Source organism: Colletotrichum abscissum, assembly GCF_030869225.1.
Source record: "Colletotrichum abscissum strain IMI 504890 chromosome Unknown Scaffold_107.1, whole genome shotgun sequence".
Classification (NCBI taxonomy): Eukaryota; Fungi; Ascomycota; class Sordariomycetes; order Glomerellales; family Glomerellaceae; genus Colletotrichum; species Colletotrichum abscissum.
In genome coordinates this window covers 1-16,850 of record NW_026849996.1, presented here as the reverse complement: position 1 = coordinate 16,850, position 16,850 = coordinate 1, and the positions used below count along the sequence as shown (strand labels likewise).

The window sequence follows — 16,850 nt, the reverse complement described above, 5'->3', positions numbered from 1 at the left end:
GTTAGTGCACGCCAGTAGCCATAAAGAAGTAGCTTCGTTGGGGTTTATATACTCGAAGGTGATACGACTGCACCTTTAGATTACGTGGTCTTTCTCAATTTTATGTCAACAAGACGCTGAAGCAACCAAGCCAGCCTATGAGCATTATAGAAGCCTGATATTTTAACGTCATCTTTATAGGAACATTTTGAGTCAGACGCCATTTATTGATACCCGTGGCGACACATTTCAGCAGTGATCAAGAATGAGTTTTCTCTTCGGTGACGGGCATGTCAGAGCAACAACTCCACCGAGATTAGCAGTTTCACTCACGAGTCAACATAGACCACCCGGATTTCTTGCGTTTTTGTTTTATCAACTTGCGTTAATATCTTTCTTCCGCTTCCTCTCCATAGTGGCAACTCTATAAATCATTAGAAGACTCAAGTGCTTGTTTTGGCAAGTGGTGAGCACATCGGGCGCACGGGTACCTGCCTACATTGATAATTAATAGACGCTGAGATCTAGTCCTTCTTAATAGGAACCTGGGAGAAAAGATAACGTGATCGACAGACAATCACTAAACACCCTGGCAACACCAAAGAGGCATAGGTGGTGGTTTGTATTATAGAATCTTTGATCAATAGGATAATACTTTAGTCCCGTAATCTGAGGCTGAGGCTTACCGTCGGATTGGAAATCCAAATCGACCTTGAGGCAAAGGGCCCGCGCAAGGGCCACTTACAGACCATACTCACGATCGTCGCGGCCTACCCAACCTTCGGGTGGAACCTCCTTTTGATACCTTACGCAGAAGTTCATATAGGTCAATGGACCTTTTTGCCAAACCACGGTTCGAACCAGCTACCCTCCAATAGGGATACCAACATAGTCCGCTATTCTGTTACTCCTTCGCCAACTTCTTGCAATATATCTCCAATTACAATCACCAAGTCGTTCGCACGCTTGCCGCCAAAGCATAGTGGTGACATTACCCGGAATAGTTGTGTAGAGTGAATCGGGTCCACGGTCGGGGGTATCTAGCCTAATATACTTCAGAAAGGAAGCACATACAATCTTCGACTTAATGTCACGAAACGTGAGGGTATCAGTGATTGAACCCTGTAGAATTGACCAAAAAATAAACTAGCAGACCAAAGCTGAAGTCCATAATGACCCTACAATGTAATTTGCACCGTTTTCGCAATTTAAGACATGCGAGCCCCCAGACTAGAATCGTCAGGTCTCGTCCAGCTGAAAGTGGTGCGCCTGGTCAATATCGCGCTGGTTAACTTTCTTTAGCAGTTACTTCCAGAAGTTTCTTGTTGGTTCTAGCGAGTGATTAGTTTGCTTTCACCATCGCGCAGCCTGCCTACTGTTCAAGTCTTTGAGCTGATGGTATGACTTTGGTTCTTTTTCCCCCATGGGAAGCGTTTTTGCTATGTTTGGTGATTGATGCGCAGACTACAGAGGCCAACAGCGTCGACCCCATATTTGAAACGGTAGATAACGGTAAGCCTAACGTGGCTTCCATTCTATACATTAGTGATCTCAAGTTCTATTTCGAAGGCCCGAACAAAAAGTACGTGGCATGCAGTCGATCAACCCGACACTAGTTGCACGAACAAACAAAGCAACAGAACATTGCTTGAAGATGTTAAGGAGGTTTCTTCTGCCTCTATCAGCATCCAAAACGTAACCAAAACATAAGTAACCTTACATTCATGGATGAAGAATGTAACGTTGTCGCCAATCGACGTGGCTCTCAGTAAGGATGTGTATTTCCCTCCTTTTTACCTTTTGTTTTTTCTTTCTACTTTGGATGCCCAAGCGCTCTGGCTGAAATAGGTTTGCGGTACTTCTACCACAATCAATGTTATCAATCATAGGAGCGCTGTTTCCATTGCTTCATTGTGTTCAAGTGGCTTAGTTGAAGCAATCATTGCATTTCGTGTCGTGGCAACAACATTGACAAGCTGAGTCTTGGGGCCAGCGTACCTACTGGGAACGGGACATAAGGTAATGATGCCAGAGGCATCATGACGAAATCTTTGCTTTGTGCCACAGTTGCCTCTCTGACCTGCTCATAACAATAAGAGCGCTTTGACTTGAGGAGTTAATTGTTACTCAGAATCCAGAGTAAAGCTCTCAGTTATGTACCGTGGCGTCCAAACTTGCTAGTGTCAGTAAAGACCTGACGTGAGCTTCCGTTTCTTTGCGTTACGTTAAGCTTGAGGAGCAAGGGCCTATGCACGACCATGGGGCGGCATGCCAACGGGATTGCCTGCAGGCTCGTGAACACTGCACATTTCTCTAGACGTAACCAACTCAAACTCAAACCTGCTTGAACTGATCCACCGAATCGCAATACATTCTTTCTCTTAAAGCCGATTACGCTCATAATTTCATTATGATGATCGCGGGAGTTTCCCATTCGTCGTACTATCCACCGGCATCATGAACAAGACCGTCATCATCTCTGGTATCGCAATAATCATTGCGATGGTTGTTCTCGTCCTTTTTCTTCTCAACCTCGGAGTTTTGAGACGTGCATGTAAGCCGCGCCTTCCCTCGATGATGCTGAATGGCGGTCTCTTTGGGCAGGGCGCTTACGTACAGCACTAATCTGACGTGAGATGAGACAGATCCGAGCCTGAGCCGCACCTGAGTAACGAAAATCACGTTGACGAAGGCATAAGTCTCACTCACGCAAGCTGTGATATCTATCAACCATCTCGGAGCTGCCTCGGAGGCGATGAGTGGGACTTTAGGGACTTTCATCGCTTGGGGAAGACTCTTAGTGTAAGGCGCCTAATAACCTGCAGCTGAATGTGTATCACGATTATTCGTCGCTGTCGTTCCTCTTTGCAAGATATTTCCCCAACAAGGAATGAAACAAAGTAAGAACAACAAGGGCACGCTAGACACTTAACCAGTCTGACAGGAAGACTGTCTCGCTCCGTCGTCAAGCCTCCCTACTAATGGTCGATGAGCGCCAAGACATGCCTCAGCGATCCGTATGTGTGTGGTTGGCCACCACGTTAAACGCACGGATCGTCACGTCAGCTGCCAACGAGAGATTGACTGTCAGAAACCTAAGATTGTACCGCCGACCCATGTGAACAAGCAAGGGGACCTCTAACCTGTATAAGGATATCCTGAGTTCCGTCATTGAGCATCCACGCTAGGCTTTTGTTCTCTCTTATGTTTCCCTTTGTGCTTCTCTCTGGATTTACCGCACAATACAGTTGTGCGACAAATTTGGAAACATGGAAGAAACAAGGGGAAAAAGAGCTGAAGCACAGTAGGCCTTGGAGTGATCCACCCATACAGAACACTAATCTCTAAAGCTGGTGACATTGTCTGCAGATAGTCTCAAGGCGTTGTGCGACCATGAACGGTACAATCTCATTCAATCTGTCATGGGTCGGTCATGTGGTGGCTTGGGTTCAGTCTTTCGACCGAATAGTGTGCCTTCTGACCCGCTGGCTCAACGGTAGTAGGCCCAAGCACTGTCGTTGCATCACATACTCATCCATTCGGTCCCAGCTCAGTTTGCGCAGCAAATACATCAGTGGTTGTGAACCGCTGGTGGAGCCTCATTACAATATCAATGACTCGACATAAAAGGGGACAAACGAATAAGTATGCCAATTCATCAGCTATCCGGCACCCAAAGCTATCATAAGATTGGTCAAATGATAGAAAGCCTGGCCAACAGGGATACGATACGCTCTTCAACAACGCACTCTTGATCGCCGGTGTCATTAACCCTGGGCAAATAGAAATCGCACAGCCCGTTTTGACAAACGAAGTGAAGTCCGCCAGACGGATTGCGCTCCTGGCCCGCAACCTGCATTCTACTGGGTTGGCCACACGAGCATTTCGGATTGCGTGGATCGCACCCACGGCTGTCGGCGAAGCAATGAAATTTGTTGCAAGCGAGACATGTATAGTACGGTCGCCCAGCGTTCCCTTTGCGATTAGAGGAACGCGTTATATGCCGGCTGGTGAGCGAACGACAGAACCGGCACCGGGGGGACGGTGTGTTGTCAACCGCTGGCGAAGAGACCGGTAGAATCACGAACATAGTGACTCTCGAAGGCTTGCGTCCTTGTCGGTCAGCTTCATTGCATCAGAACAAAGGTGGATCCTGCCACACCAACCTCTATTAGGGGTGACGTGTGTGATTTCACAGCATCATTAGCCCCATCAAAACAAGATACGATCGCAGTACCTGGTGAGAAACGTCGAACTTAAGTACTTTGCAAATGCTCCAAGAGCGCGCGACTAGAATTACCGTAATCCTGATCGTGAGACTTTGACAATACATATTTGTTAAACTTTGTAAAGGAACTTTGACTCTGATACCGGTCCAATTATTTAACTTCTCCAATGAAAATCCCGCGAGAAAGCCGCTCAAAGCTTCCGCCATGCAACGTGCGGACGCATCTATGCAATCGCCTGTTGGCCAATCCGTTCATGTACAAAGCGAAACTGATACAGGGTTTCGGGACAGAAGCTAGATGTTGGGGAGGAGGGGGGAGGGGAGGGGAAGTAGTGAGACATGAGCTCTGTGTAGGGTAGTATTGTGTATTCGATGCGGGAGGCTGGAGAAGTATTGTCGTGGCATCAAATTAATGCGTCAAGGCCCATGATGGTCATCATCCGCCAAAAATTGCAAGTGTCCCATTATACGTACCATTCGTTTGAGACTGGATATACCTGGGCATAGCATGATAATCTCCGGCTGGTTCAAGGCGTTGCGTGTTCCGACCTTTTACAGCTCGCACTAGAACGATACAGTTCATTTTGTAACCCTATTTAACACCGAGTTAAAGCTTGTATTCAAGTTTGTCTGTTTGTGTCGAGTGGCTGGCCTCACACAGGATGAGACCGTACTCGGATAATGAAACACCACGATTGCCTAAAATCAATTCTCGTTGCCAACGGACCCGCCTCAGTGTACTACGCTCAAATGGACACCACGTCACAGACTGATCAGGTAGTAGCTTAGGGTTTGATCTTCTAACTTAACACAGTGTTTTCGACCTCCTGTTTCGGTGCATCGTGCGCTTTGCAATAGATGCTATACGGGTGATCTTTAGAGAATGTGCCTTAATTGCCATCACGGTTGCAGAAACGCCTTTTGACGTAAATTGCCAAGATTGGAATTGCCTGTACTAAACTGGTAGCGCAGAGGGCCTCTAACTGGTAGATAATCTAGAATATTAACATCAGCGCATGTACTAAGCATACAGTCTGCTTCCAACTAGACAGTTTAGAAATAGTGATACAGACGATATCTACGCCATCGAGTGCGACTTGACTTCAGTACGTAGCGGCGTACCGTTTGGAGGAATCATGGCCAATTATAGAACGGTTCGATCCTATTGCCTCTATTCTCACCAACTCACCAACTCAATAATTTTGAGTCGGATAAAGATTGAAAGTTCTTGTCTTGATGTTAAGTAGGGATAAATTTCGAGTCGCAGACGAGCCGTAATTGTACTGTCGTGTTGCGGTTTTAATCTGTGTCACAGGTTGTCTGTAGTGGAAGTGTCAGAAAAGTGATGACCCTCCATCAACTAATAAACCACGAATATCATAGACTGTATGTGGTATGTGGCACCGCATCGAGGTACTACGTGGAAGCCCTACTAAAGAGACCTAGGACCAACCTAGTCAGACAAGCTGAGCATTGCTCCCATGTCATCCACATGGGCAAATATCCCAGCAAAATGGCAGACGCCACGTGGTGTCCGCCATGTGACCGGGTGACCGAAGACATCGATGGAATCTCAAGATTCTGTTTTGTTAAATACATCATAGCCATTCTGTTGGTGGGCCGCTTCAAGGAAAGAAGCTCGTCGTCAAGCTAGCCGCCACTATAACGTTTCTGCGAGTCTGCGAAGCATCTACTCAACCAGGCAATGGTCTAATTAACCGTGGAGTACGTCTGCCGTACAATTTCGACAGGACACTGGATTTTGACTTCACTGGATTTGGTCCGTATGAGAACCCGATCGCGCCCGGTCAGCGACATGTTATCCATGGTATCGCTTTGAAACGCCTGGCCCAGAATGATCATGGACAAAGGCAATGTTCAGAGGCCAGTTGCTCGGAGCCCTTTGCGATTTGCATGATATGTAATACCGGCCGGCGAAATGTTTCAGTGACGGGTTCGAGTAACACCGCAAGTATTTGGTCAGAAAAGCAGACGTCAAACTTAACTATAGGCAAAGATTTGGAGGTTGGTTGATGCCTGAGTCTCGCAGCGCGCTTGTTGTAGCTGTTTCACTGTTATTTCCGATAGCGCTGTTATCTCTATCTGAGGGTTAGGGTTAGGAAAAGACGTAGACGACCCTGAAACAGACTATGAACGACCAACAATCGGCTTATAGGCAGGACAAAGGCAAGAAAGACTCTCATGCAAGCAACGTAGATATTATCGATATCGAGGCCGATGATGGGTCCGTTGATGGTTCCAATCACAACGGCACCTTAGGTCGATTTGAGCCTCTGTACGGCCAATGGTATTGTTGATGTAGAGGTCAACCTGCCTGTCTAGTTAATGTTTCTTCTAGTTTCTACACGACTGATTCTTATCAATCCTATAGATGCGGCGAAACCCCGCAATGGTTTCCAATGTCAAATTTTGTGTAAAGTCAGAAAGGAATCTGCTTGTTAGAAAAGAATTTTCCTCGGCTTTCGAAGAAACGCATGTACCTTTATCGTGCCCCTGTCGATCCGAGTTTCCATAGCGTCATAATTTACATCCACATGCACATTCGGCTACAACTAGACGAAAGAGACCAGTGCAAATGCATCCCATCAACCGAAATTAGAATTTTGCGGTGGTGCGATGATACAAGCTGGTTTCTGTGGCGTTGTCTCTTGAAAGTATTCTTCGACCACCATCAGGTGATTACGGCCATGCATTGCTTAGCATCAAGCACACTTTGGAGTTGACATTGTAGTGCTTGCTAACATCAAGAGGGTGTTAAGGACTACATATCCTGCCTTAATCCTAACGTCAGTGGATATGGCACGAAACCTCACGTCACGGCCATGCCCCAAACATGTCCACCAATAGTTAGCCACACCACCTCCGGATGCAGTGGATGCAAATGTTATCAGTTGGACGTTCCTTTGTTATCAGGCTCGCTATAGCTATAACATGGGCGGATGATGTTCCGGTGCAGGCACGAATGGCTATTCAATCATACTAAAGTCTTTGATTTGACTTGCTGAAAATCTCAATTCATCCTCGATGTATTTGATCCTCCATGAAATCCTTTTATTTCCATCTTCGTGCTCATCCAGTCATCAAGAGAACTGAGTTTCCTGAAACAAGCAGCTGTCTTGAAATCCTCACACGCACAGCGCCAGCCAACATGGATTTTCCTATTCCCAGCATCTGCCTGTCAAGATACTCCTTGTTCCTATCTGGGCCAATGTCCAGATCTCAGCAAGTGAAACAGGGGCGCCTTCGGGGTAAACTAGGCAAATTATCTACTTGAAACGACGAGAGTTCTTTGGTCACCGTGCCTCTGATGACCCTCCCATATATCCCGCAAAAGAAGATATCGTCTCATTCTTGGATGAATGGCAACAGTGTGCAAGCGACCTTCGGAAACATCTAATATACCTGACTAGGAGGAATAGCCCATGTTGTCCTGAGATGAGACGGCTTCAATGGACTTGCGAACAAGTTTTGTGCCGCTGGGAAGCGTGTTTCCGACATGCATGTCCTGGCCTGGAAAGCCCTGTGGACTCGAACATGGCTCTCCCGGATCTGAGATCGTCGATTTAGGACGCGATTCTTGAAGAAGGCGCCTTCGCGGCAACTGTTGATTAGATGGAGTGGTCAGTTTCCCCTAGTACAATGGCATTGTAATTTACTCTTTTAGTCACTTTCTTCAGTTGCCATGTGATTGTCTTCAATGGATGCGACCGTCAACTCTCTTATATATTAGATAATATATCGCCAGATCGCCTCGCGATAGTTCAGATACTGCGATTTTCTTCGAAGTGGTCGCTTGCGGTCTTGCGGACTGACCTCGAAATATTTGTTAAGAATGTACATAGTTCGGCGCTGGAGAATGCCATGTTTTGTGGCAAGAGCGTATCAGAACAGGACAATGTACTTGCTTTGTTGCTCTCACCAGCACACGAAGCATAGAGGTAATTTGAATGTCGTTAATTTGAACCCTGATATATAACAATACACCTATCGCGAACACAACGCCGTTAATTGCAGTCGGCAGTCGAGGCCACATGTGTCTTACGACAAGCACCGCTGTCAACTATCTTGGAATAATATTTGATATCGCCCTGATACTCTGCCTAAACGCCTGAATCTGGTTTTCAATGACGAGGAGCATGCACCATGATGTTGAGATTCAGTGATCATCGGTTGTAAAGGTCGATAAGTGAGAATGAGTCGACTATTGAGTTCAAGCTATCAGGCTATACAACGCGAGTCGCGCTGTGTATAACAATGCTTGACTACATATTTGGACGTAACGCGTTAACGAGAGCCATTGGATAACAGCACGGTTCGAAATCGCTGGCTGGCTTGCTGTGCAGACAATCATTGAGACGTGGGTACGGGTCCTTCTGTAGTGTGCATGTATTTGAGCGACGGGAATGCTGACGATGGGATCAGTCTGTTGCATCGCCGTCCATAATATCATGCGTCCAGCTTTGCCAGGGTCGTCCAGTGACCGCCAAATTTACATATAGTAGTTGGTAGGATGTTAGAGCCCGTTGGCGGCTTTCTTGGTGATCGGCAAAGCATGCCGGAGTCAGGGGGGTGGTGAGCTTCGGCGAAGAAGTGGACCAACTAACCAGCGTTAGACTTATGCCAACTTACGGCGCTGGCGTTTGTAGGTGACAACAGAAGTAACAATACCACCACTGACGAAAGCTAACAGATTGTACCTCATATTCTTACACTTTTGCTTGAAGCACGCTGTTAAATAAGACAACGTCCTTCTTCGACACTCCACGTCGTAGACAGCACACCTTTCTCCTTGAAGTTGTTTTCGATATGCTGCTGATACTGGATAGTCGTAACCGCATAAGATATACTATGGTCTCCGTCGCTCGCGGGCCTTCTTCTCAAGACCGCTGCAAAAGGATCGTCAATATGAGCTGTGGACCACCATCTGAGGGCCGTGATTTTGAGTCAAGAATAATGATTCACTGCTGTTCAGATTTAGAATGCAACACGCCAATTACTCCCTTCATGTCGGCACAGCCCAGCTTTTTGATGAGAGGCCAGTTGCATCACAACATCGACAAGCCGGGGGTACCGCTTCCTACTTTGCGCGAGCTGGGACTAGACAAATTTCTGACCAAGGCCGATAACCGCGATTCGCAGCAAGACCTGGAAGAGAATGAGAGCCCAGCTATGATCCATTCGGGCTCTCAGGCTCGGCCCCAGCGAGATGAGCCAAGTTATTCGCGACCTTACTCTTCGTCCGCGACTTACAACGAACTAGACAAAGCATGCAACAGCAACTACCCTGGCAGCGGAAGATCGTGGGGTTTGATATACCAAAAGTCCACCGTAGAACGCCTATGTCGCACGCAGCTATACCTTCAGAATACGCACTACGGGCACCGCAGAGAGGCAGGGACCCGTCCGCCTCATCGCTCGAGCCTGCCGCACAGGGTTTCGGCAAGTGGCAGAGGGAACAATCACCGGACTGCGGCGCGAAGAGAGTTCTCAATTACACCACAGAGCGCGTCATCTCCTCCGCAAAATCAAGCGAGGTCGTGGAGAGCAAGACGCTATGACCTTATCGGACAGTTGCATAGCAAAGCATAGATGTTGACCCACGGACTAACGCAGAACAACAAATCGACACGTAGATATGTGTGGGGACTTGGGTAATTATCACAAGGGCAGCCAGCTATATCTTTTACGCTGCGCGACGAGCCGCGTCCAGGGATGTACAGAAAAAAGCGTAGAAAATAGAATGAATATAACAGATAACGAAGTCATCGCCGCTACATACCTCCCCATTTTGGTTGACATACTTGACGTATTGCCTTTGCACAACGACACAAGTTAAAGTAATCCTGGAATTCGGGGCTTGGTATGTTGAATATTTTGTGTGAGAATCTGCTCACGTCAAGTCGATTGCAATGGTGTCGATGTTAGCTCGGTCATGGAGATCTGTCGAATCAACATCCTTCGTGAGCGGTGGCTCACAACGCTATGTATTGGCGGAGACCAATGAGACAGCGAGCAGATGTTGAATTCCAGCAATGACAGATTCTTAGTAGTTGATAATGGCAGCTTGTCCCTTTCTTAAACACGTATTCATGCGTTGAAGATGAGTCAAGCCCAGCTCTGTTCGACATTCTGTAATGCGACATAACTATAAGAGAACATAAATTAGGGTCACAGCTATCTCTTTTTGCTTAAGCCATAAAGAGCTTGTGTCATTTCGTCGATGTGTGGGCCGATTACTGTAATGAGGAAATGGGCCAGGTAGTAAGAAGGGTCTATATTCGTGAGATGTTGCGAACTTAACAAACGAGCCAACAAACAACAGTACGATCTAGAGATCAGATGTATGACACATGGTATGAGGTGTCGAAGTAAGGCAGAGAGAGCCCCTCTTATTCATGTGTTCACATGACCTTGTGTCTAGGAGACATTTTCGTGACAAAGCATGACTGTAAAGGCGGATTTGTTGACTAAGGGCCGGTTAAAGTGAAGCAGCTGTTGGCATTTAAGTCCCCGTCCCCAGTAGAAGCTTTCGCACAACTTCGGAATATCCTTGTATGACACGAACTAGAACATCGCAAAGAACGCCAATCTGCAGTTATGAAAACCAACAAGAAATCGCAAATGCTAGGTTTCACATCGCGACCAATCTCATCACCTCTCAGCCCTTCCTCTGATCTAGTCACCGTCACTTTGAAAGACTTGGGCCCTCGTACCAGTGCTACCTTGGCCCGATTTTGCAACGATCCAGATACAGTAGCCAAAGGCTTTTGGCAGTGCCGTATCGCCGACTACAGTCCGTCAGGCATCTTTACCGAAAACGGAATCGCCAGCTTCTCGCTGGAAACAGATGACGACACGTCTAGAGTGGACTTCTACACGACGAAGGTCGAACCCTCACGGCAGGAAAACGCTGTGTTTCACTTACAATACGCTAACGCCGCATATCGTCGCCCGAAGATGGTTTCGTTCACAAACTACGCGCCGGCAGTTCTTAGCAACAACAACCTCTTCTCAGCTGATGCGCTACGAAGACGCACAGCCATACACGGCCAGTACTATATTGGCGACTGGTCTTGTTTGCTTGGCAAGCCATCGTCGTTGTTGAGTTGCGGTCCTCAGCTTAAGAGCCTCTTTGTGAACGATGCCAAGCCGGGCATCACGACGCCGTATCTGTACTATGCGAAACACGCACTCACTGGAAGCGGCATGCATATAGAGGATCTTGCTGTGCCGTCAATCAACATGGTACGCTGGGGCGCGCCCAAGCGATGGCTATTCGTCACACCAGGGCAAGAGAACGTAAGAGCTTTCGAGAAGAAATGCCGCGAGACATTCCCGTGGCCCCCACAAGCCCGTAGGCCCCAATGCGCAGCGACACATTGCTCACAGTTTGTGCGGCATGCAAATGTTCTTGTGATGACTGAGGCTCTCCTTGACTGGGGCATCAACTTCAGTGAGACAATCTGTCGAGAAGGGGAGCTGGTGGTCCCTCTCCCAGGGACAAACCACCAAGTCGTCAATATGGGGGAGAACCTCGCAGAGGCTGTCAACGTGATGTGGGGCAACTGCGGTGAAGTCCCATCGACCTACACTTGTTGCAGCCGTGATGGATGTCGATATACTGGTGGCGTCTCCCAAGATGATTTGATGCCCGGGATCTTAGGTCAAAGAGCTTCAGGAACGCCACACAAGCTGGGCGACAATACATCGAGGTTTAAATTAGAGACATTCACATATACGTAGCAGGAAAGCAGATACGCGAAGGCATAGAATGGCGCTCATGGCGTGAAAATCTCTTTTGATATGGAGAGGATATTAGGCGTGCATGTTTGGATGGACAAATAACTTGCTCCGAAGCGAGATAGAGCTCTAGGATGAATAGACACGTGCGGCCGTTGTGCTCAGATGTCGTCGACCTGCTTCAGAGGCCTGAACGAATTGATTCACAACGTTCCATCGATGCCTGGGCAGAGCGGTTCCTGAGGGTGTGTGAAAGATCCTCTAAGTGAGTCTATCCGCTGGCAGGGTTACAGATTCGCAGATTAGAAGATGCTACTGAAATAGAAAACGAAAAAACAAAGAACGTCCGCCAAGGGCCAGTGACCAAGCCATTAGGTCCCGTACGAAGGTGGAGCTGAGAACATGACGTAGCGAGCTCTCGACCTCGAGCTTCGTCTTATTAACGGGATCTCTAATGCTTCATGACCTCAATGCCATATTGTGTATCACGAACATGTGCCGTCTCCTTTCCCAAAGCATGCAAAACTGCCATTTGGCAGTCAGTCCGGCAGCTGCACGGGTCTGAGCGTTATAGCAGCTGACAGCTTAACAAAAGCATCTACTTCGAGATGTTATATCCGCTAAAGCGGTACTGGAACCGGAGTCATTGTTGTCACAGGATGAACACGCTACATCCTTGACGAGTGTTATATTGCCTTTCACCATTCCGTGGATGTTATGATTTGCCAACTCCATTGCACTAGAACGTATGTGATATAGAGCTATACTTCTCTTTGGCCAAGAAATGTACGGGTTTGCGCAGTAAGTTAGGAAGAAGATAATCACCACTCGCACTTGTTAGCTCGTTACTTACACAACATTGAACACGATATAACGTGTTATCCTACCATAGTACTTCCAATCATCGCAGATAAGCAATCACGTTGCATCTTCGAACCATTCATGCGACGTGCTTCACTTAGTTGGGATATATCCATAGCCATGATGGAGTACAAAAGGTCCCAGTGCCATGTGCTTGAATCGATCCCAGCATCGCCTACGTACAGCAAGTCACAGTTCGCCAGCCATGCAAATCACTGTCCAAGTACTCGACACGCAGAAACGACCTATCGCAGGTGTTTTCGTGACTCTGCACTGCTTGGATGTTCCACACATTTTGTTCAACGGTATGACAGACTCGAATGGCAGACCCTCATGGAAGTTGGAGAGTGGCTCTCGACCGGAACACACCTGCCGTAAAGTTTGGAATGCGCACTGGCAGATTACAGTCTATTTCATGGGGAAAATGATGCCAATCATTCTTGTTGCCTGCTTTGTTCCGAACCTAATCCACTTAGGCATTCAGCTGACAAAGAAGGGGTATGTGGTGGATCTGTGTCGTTCTGGAGTGGAGGATTCTAGCGGAGGGAATCGAAAACAGATCATTCCCGCTGTGGGGGCCATGCTAGGAAGGCGGGCTAAGGATCGTTTGCTTTGACAACTCCGCTTCCGGCGATAGTCCTCATTCACAGTGTGCATTACGCATCCTAATTGGATCTAGTGAACAGAACATTCTTGTCTGTCAAAAGAAAGATGGAAGACAAATGCGACATGAACATCTGAGTGTGTGGTCGATTTGTTCCTGCATCGTTGTGTCTGTTTCTCTCCCGTAGTTGATGGTACATCCACCCAAGGTAATTATAGGAATCTACGATGCTCCGCCATCACTTCATATCCACTAGCATTGACATAGTACCAAACCGATCGGGTAACGTCTTTGTGTAGTGAACCCTGGAAGCACTCCGTGCTAGTACCTACGTCAAACGCAAGGGAGTCTAATATGCGGTAGTCCTCACGGTCAAATTCGAGCAAGCTTGGATACGGCTATGGAAGATAACTGTACGCAGGTATAACTATGATAGTGGTAAACATGCGTCTTACACATTCTTGTACTCTGTCGGCTCAGGCTCTTCGGTTGACTGGTTAAACTGGTGGAGTATTTGTCGAGAGAGACAGCATTAGTAGAAAGGTAGTGACTACAGATGCGACTGCCGTCCATCTGACTCACCATATACTACGCCTTTGACGCACTTCTGGCATAGATATGCCCGTGTGGATTGTCATGTCATGTATATTGACTTTGCGAGGGCCTCGTTCGTGTCAGATGGCTGGTCATCTTTGCCGTGACACAATGGACCTTTGTGAGCCTTGACCAAGTTATAGTCATGGAAACGTAAACGTGCGAGCGTGAGCCGACGAGCATTCATAGTGGGGTCTGCAAAGACCACTAGATCACGATCTTTCTCAGCTATAGTAGAACATATTTAGTCGAACATATGTCTTGGTGTGTAGCTGCGGAACAAGCTCGAGGTATCGATTGCATAAGATGGCCGTCACGCGATGCACGCATATACTGAGTCGCCTAGATGGGTGCTTCAGTCATGATAGTTTCAGTGAAGGACATATGTCTGACACCCTTCGCTAGTGATAACAGTCCCATCTCTTCTGGTCGAACTATTTATATGATGGCGATCTACTTCATCGGACTCAGAGCAAGCTCGCTTTACTGATTGGTTATGTCTCTTGGAGCATCATGGTAGCATCCAGATTATTTTCGATCGCTGAGTTTATGAGATGTATAAATCTGAAGGGGCTCGGGAAGTGTTTGGGCCAAGCCAAATCCGGCGGTCGCTGCAAGAAGAGAATCTGTAGCGATCTCGAAGAAGCCAGTTTCGTTCATTTTGAAGACGCTAAGCTTGTGGACATCGTAAAACGGGCGCTTTGTAGACTGCACAAGTATCAAACGGACATCATTGTGTGTAAATGGCAACGCCAGCTTTCACAAACGAGTGAAGAGGTGAGCAGTGCCCGGCAGAGAAGGCAGGTGCTCCAACAGACGATTATCCACAGACAGTATCTTCGGTTGGCGCAGCGAAAAGAAAACGAGAAGTTGAGGCTGCAACGGAGAAGGCTATTCAGCTTGCATCGCCACGAGAAGAGAGGCATACCGACAAAGCCTACAGGTTTGGGAGTAGTCTCTGATGAAGATTCGGCCATATGCCTGACAGAGCAGGCTGACCGATGATTAGTACGCGGAGATAGGAAGCTTGGGGGGTAACTATTCGCCAATTGCCATGCTTTTTCCAAGGTGTCCGGCCACGTGCTACTTCGGAATACGAGTCTGATTGGACCGTGTATTGTTGCAGAGGTGTGGCAAGAGATTCAGATAGAGCATGGCACTCAGAGCCAGTTCTGGCTGGTTTTCGATGCGCGAACAATCATGATGGTACCATCCATAGTCAACATTGCGGTTCATTGCTCGCTTTAGCGTCAGGTACGTATTCAGGTCGGGAGTCAAAAACAAACCTTAATAAGTCTTCAGACAGCTATAGTCGAGTTAATCTAAGCGCTGAATGAATGTACGTCTATTCACAATGTCTATTGCGAACGAACAAAACGGAGGGTAGTGCGGTTTAAATCGGGAGACGAATCCAAAAAGCAAGTAAACTAAGGTAGATTGTAAAAACAGCAGTGACATTGGGTTTTCTCCATTCGAACATGGCCTCAATAAACGCCACCCTCTATTTTCGCCCAGCAGCTTCCAAATCACATTCTAGTGCAACCGAAAAGCCTGATGGATGTGTCATTCAAACATTTTTTTTTTCTCGAATGCAAACTCATATTCAGATCTTTCAGTTAGCCATCAGTCTAGGACTTAAATATTGGCAATATCGCCGACTAGGTAGGCCGCAGTACACGTCAAGCACAGAAAGAAAATTGACACGCCCATTGTCGATGCCGCGCCGACAAATGGCACGTGGTGATGAGGAGTTGCAATAGGTGCAGCACCGGTCGCCTGAACGGCACTGGGAATGCCGGTCCCGTTATTGTATGGCGGAGCGCTCTCGACCAATTTGAAGTTGGCGCAGGTGATCCGCGTCTTGTTTGCGAAATGCAGTACGAAGCTACGATTGCCAAAAAACGAGCCTGGCCCCTGCACGATTGAAAGATAGCGATCGACGTATGTCTGACGGTAGTGCTCGCCGGCGACAGAGCCGTGCTTACCGCTGAGGTCTCCAACTTGGCAAGTCTCTGGCCTCGAGGCATCGCACGGTGTACCTTCTCCACGGATGAAGGGGTCATGGTGCGCGAGTTTTTTCGTGCAGTTGCCGTCCTCCGGAACCGGATCAGCATGGAGGTGATAGGCTATAAACGTTAGAACGGACCGATGTGAGTAAGCGATCCAGTGGCAAACGATTCCCAACGTACCAAACGGGCCGCCCTCGGTCGGCAGATCCGAAAATTCAACTGTGAGCTCGACGCCGTTGCCATCCCGAGCTGTCATGGCGGTGATGGTCCCTCGCACGTTTCTAGTCGTGGAACCTGCCTTGAAGAAGGGCCTATCCGGGAGGATCGCCTCATAGACGATACCTTGTGGGTTTTTGACGACTGGAGCATCGCCAAGTTCCTGCGGCGACGCGGTGTCAGCGGGATGGTTGCATGTGGGGGTGGGGGGGAAGGTTGAAGAGCCATACTCCAGTACTTCGCAATGCAGCGCTGGCAACAGCTACAGCGGCGACGGAAAGGACGAAGTACATTCGCATCTTATGGATTTGCAGGTTCGTTGTTTTGTTGATAGATCAAGGGCTGAATGTGGTCGGCGATGGGACTGTAAGAGGATGTTTATCGTTACCTTTGCGAGCGCAGTGACTTCCCGGTTATATATTCGTTGACTTTCTACAGCATAACTGTCATGGCCCTATCAGAAGGGCACAGTCCAAGTCAAAGCGCTACGCGTCTGATTAGATAGATGCTCTCATCTGTAAGGCGACCGCAGCATTCTCTCCGGGTGTCTAGATGTAGCGCTGCTCTGTGGAGCCAGCGGGATAGGCTGATTAAACGG

General features: G+C 47.9%; 4 protein-coding genes across 4 annotated transcripts; 3 read left to right on the top strand and 1 right to left on the bottom strand.

Moving 5' to 3' along the window:
- Positions 1 to 9,232: 9,232 nt before the first annotated feature.
- On the top strand, positions 9,233 to 9,786 carry CABS01_16528 (uncharacterized protein; the record flags this gene model as incomplete). The annotated part of the gene is made up of 2 exons (XM_060549858.1): positions 9,233 to 9,556; positions 9,616 to 9,786. The coding sequence occupies 2 exons, from the start codon at positions 9,233 to 9,235 to the stop codon at positions 9,784 to 9,786; spliced, it is 495 nt and encodes a 164-aa protein (XP_060405436.1).
- Positions 9,787 to 10,825: 1,039 nt separating this feature from the next.
- Positions 10,826 to 11,971, top strand: CABS01_16527 (set-domain histone methyltransferase-8; the record flags this gene model as incomplete). Its single annotated transcript, XM_060549857.1, has 1 exon — positions 10,826 to 11,971. The coding sequence occupies one exon, from the start codon at positions 10,826 to 10,828 to the stop codon at positions 11,969 to 11,971; it is 1,146 nt and encodes a 381-aa protein (XP_060405435.1).
- A 1,006-nt stretch (positions 11,972 to 12,977) lies between these two features.
- CABS01_16526 (uncharacterized protein) lies at positions 12,978 to 13,445 on the top strand (the record flags this gene model as incomplete). Its single annotated transcript, XM_060549856.1, has 1 exon — positions 12,978 to 13,445. One exon carries the CDS (start codon positions 12,978 to 12,980, stop codon positions 13,443 to 13,445), a length of 468 nt encoding a protein of 155 aa, XP_060405434.1.
- Positions 13,446 to 15,662: 2,217 nt separating this feature from the next.
- On the bottom strand, positions 15,663 to 16,551 carry CABS01_16525 (superoxide dismutase; the record flags this gene model as incomplete). The annotated part of the gene is made up of 3 exons (XM_060549855.1): positions 15,663 to 16,153; positions 16,217 to 16,415; positions 16,483 to 16,551. The coding sequence occupies 3 exons, from the start codon at positions 16,549 to 16,551 to the stop codon at positions 15,663 to 15,665; spliced, it is 759 nt and encodes a 252-aa protein (XP_060405433.1).
- Positions 16,552 to 16,850: the final 299 nt, after the last annotated feature.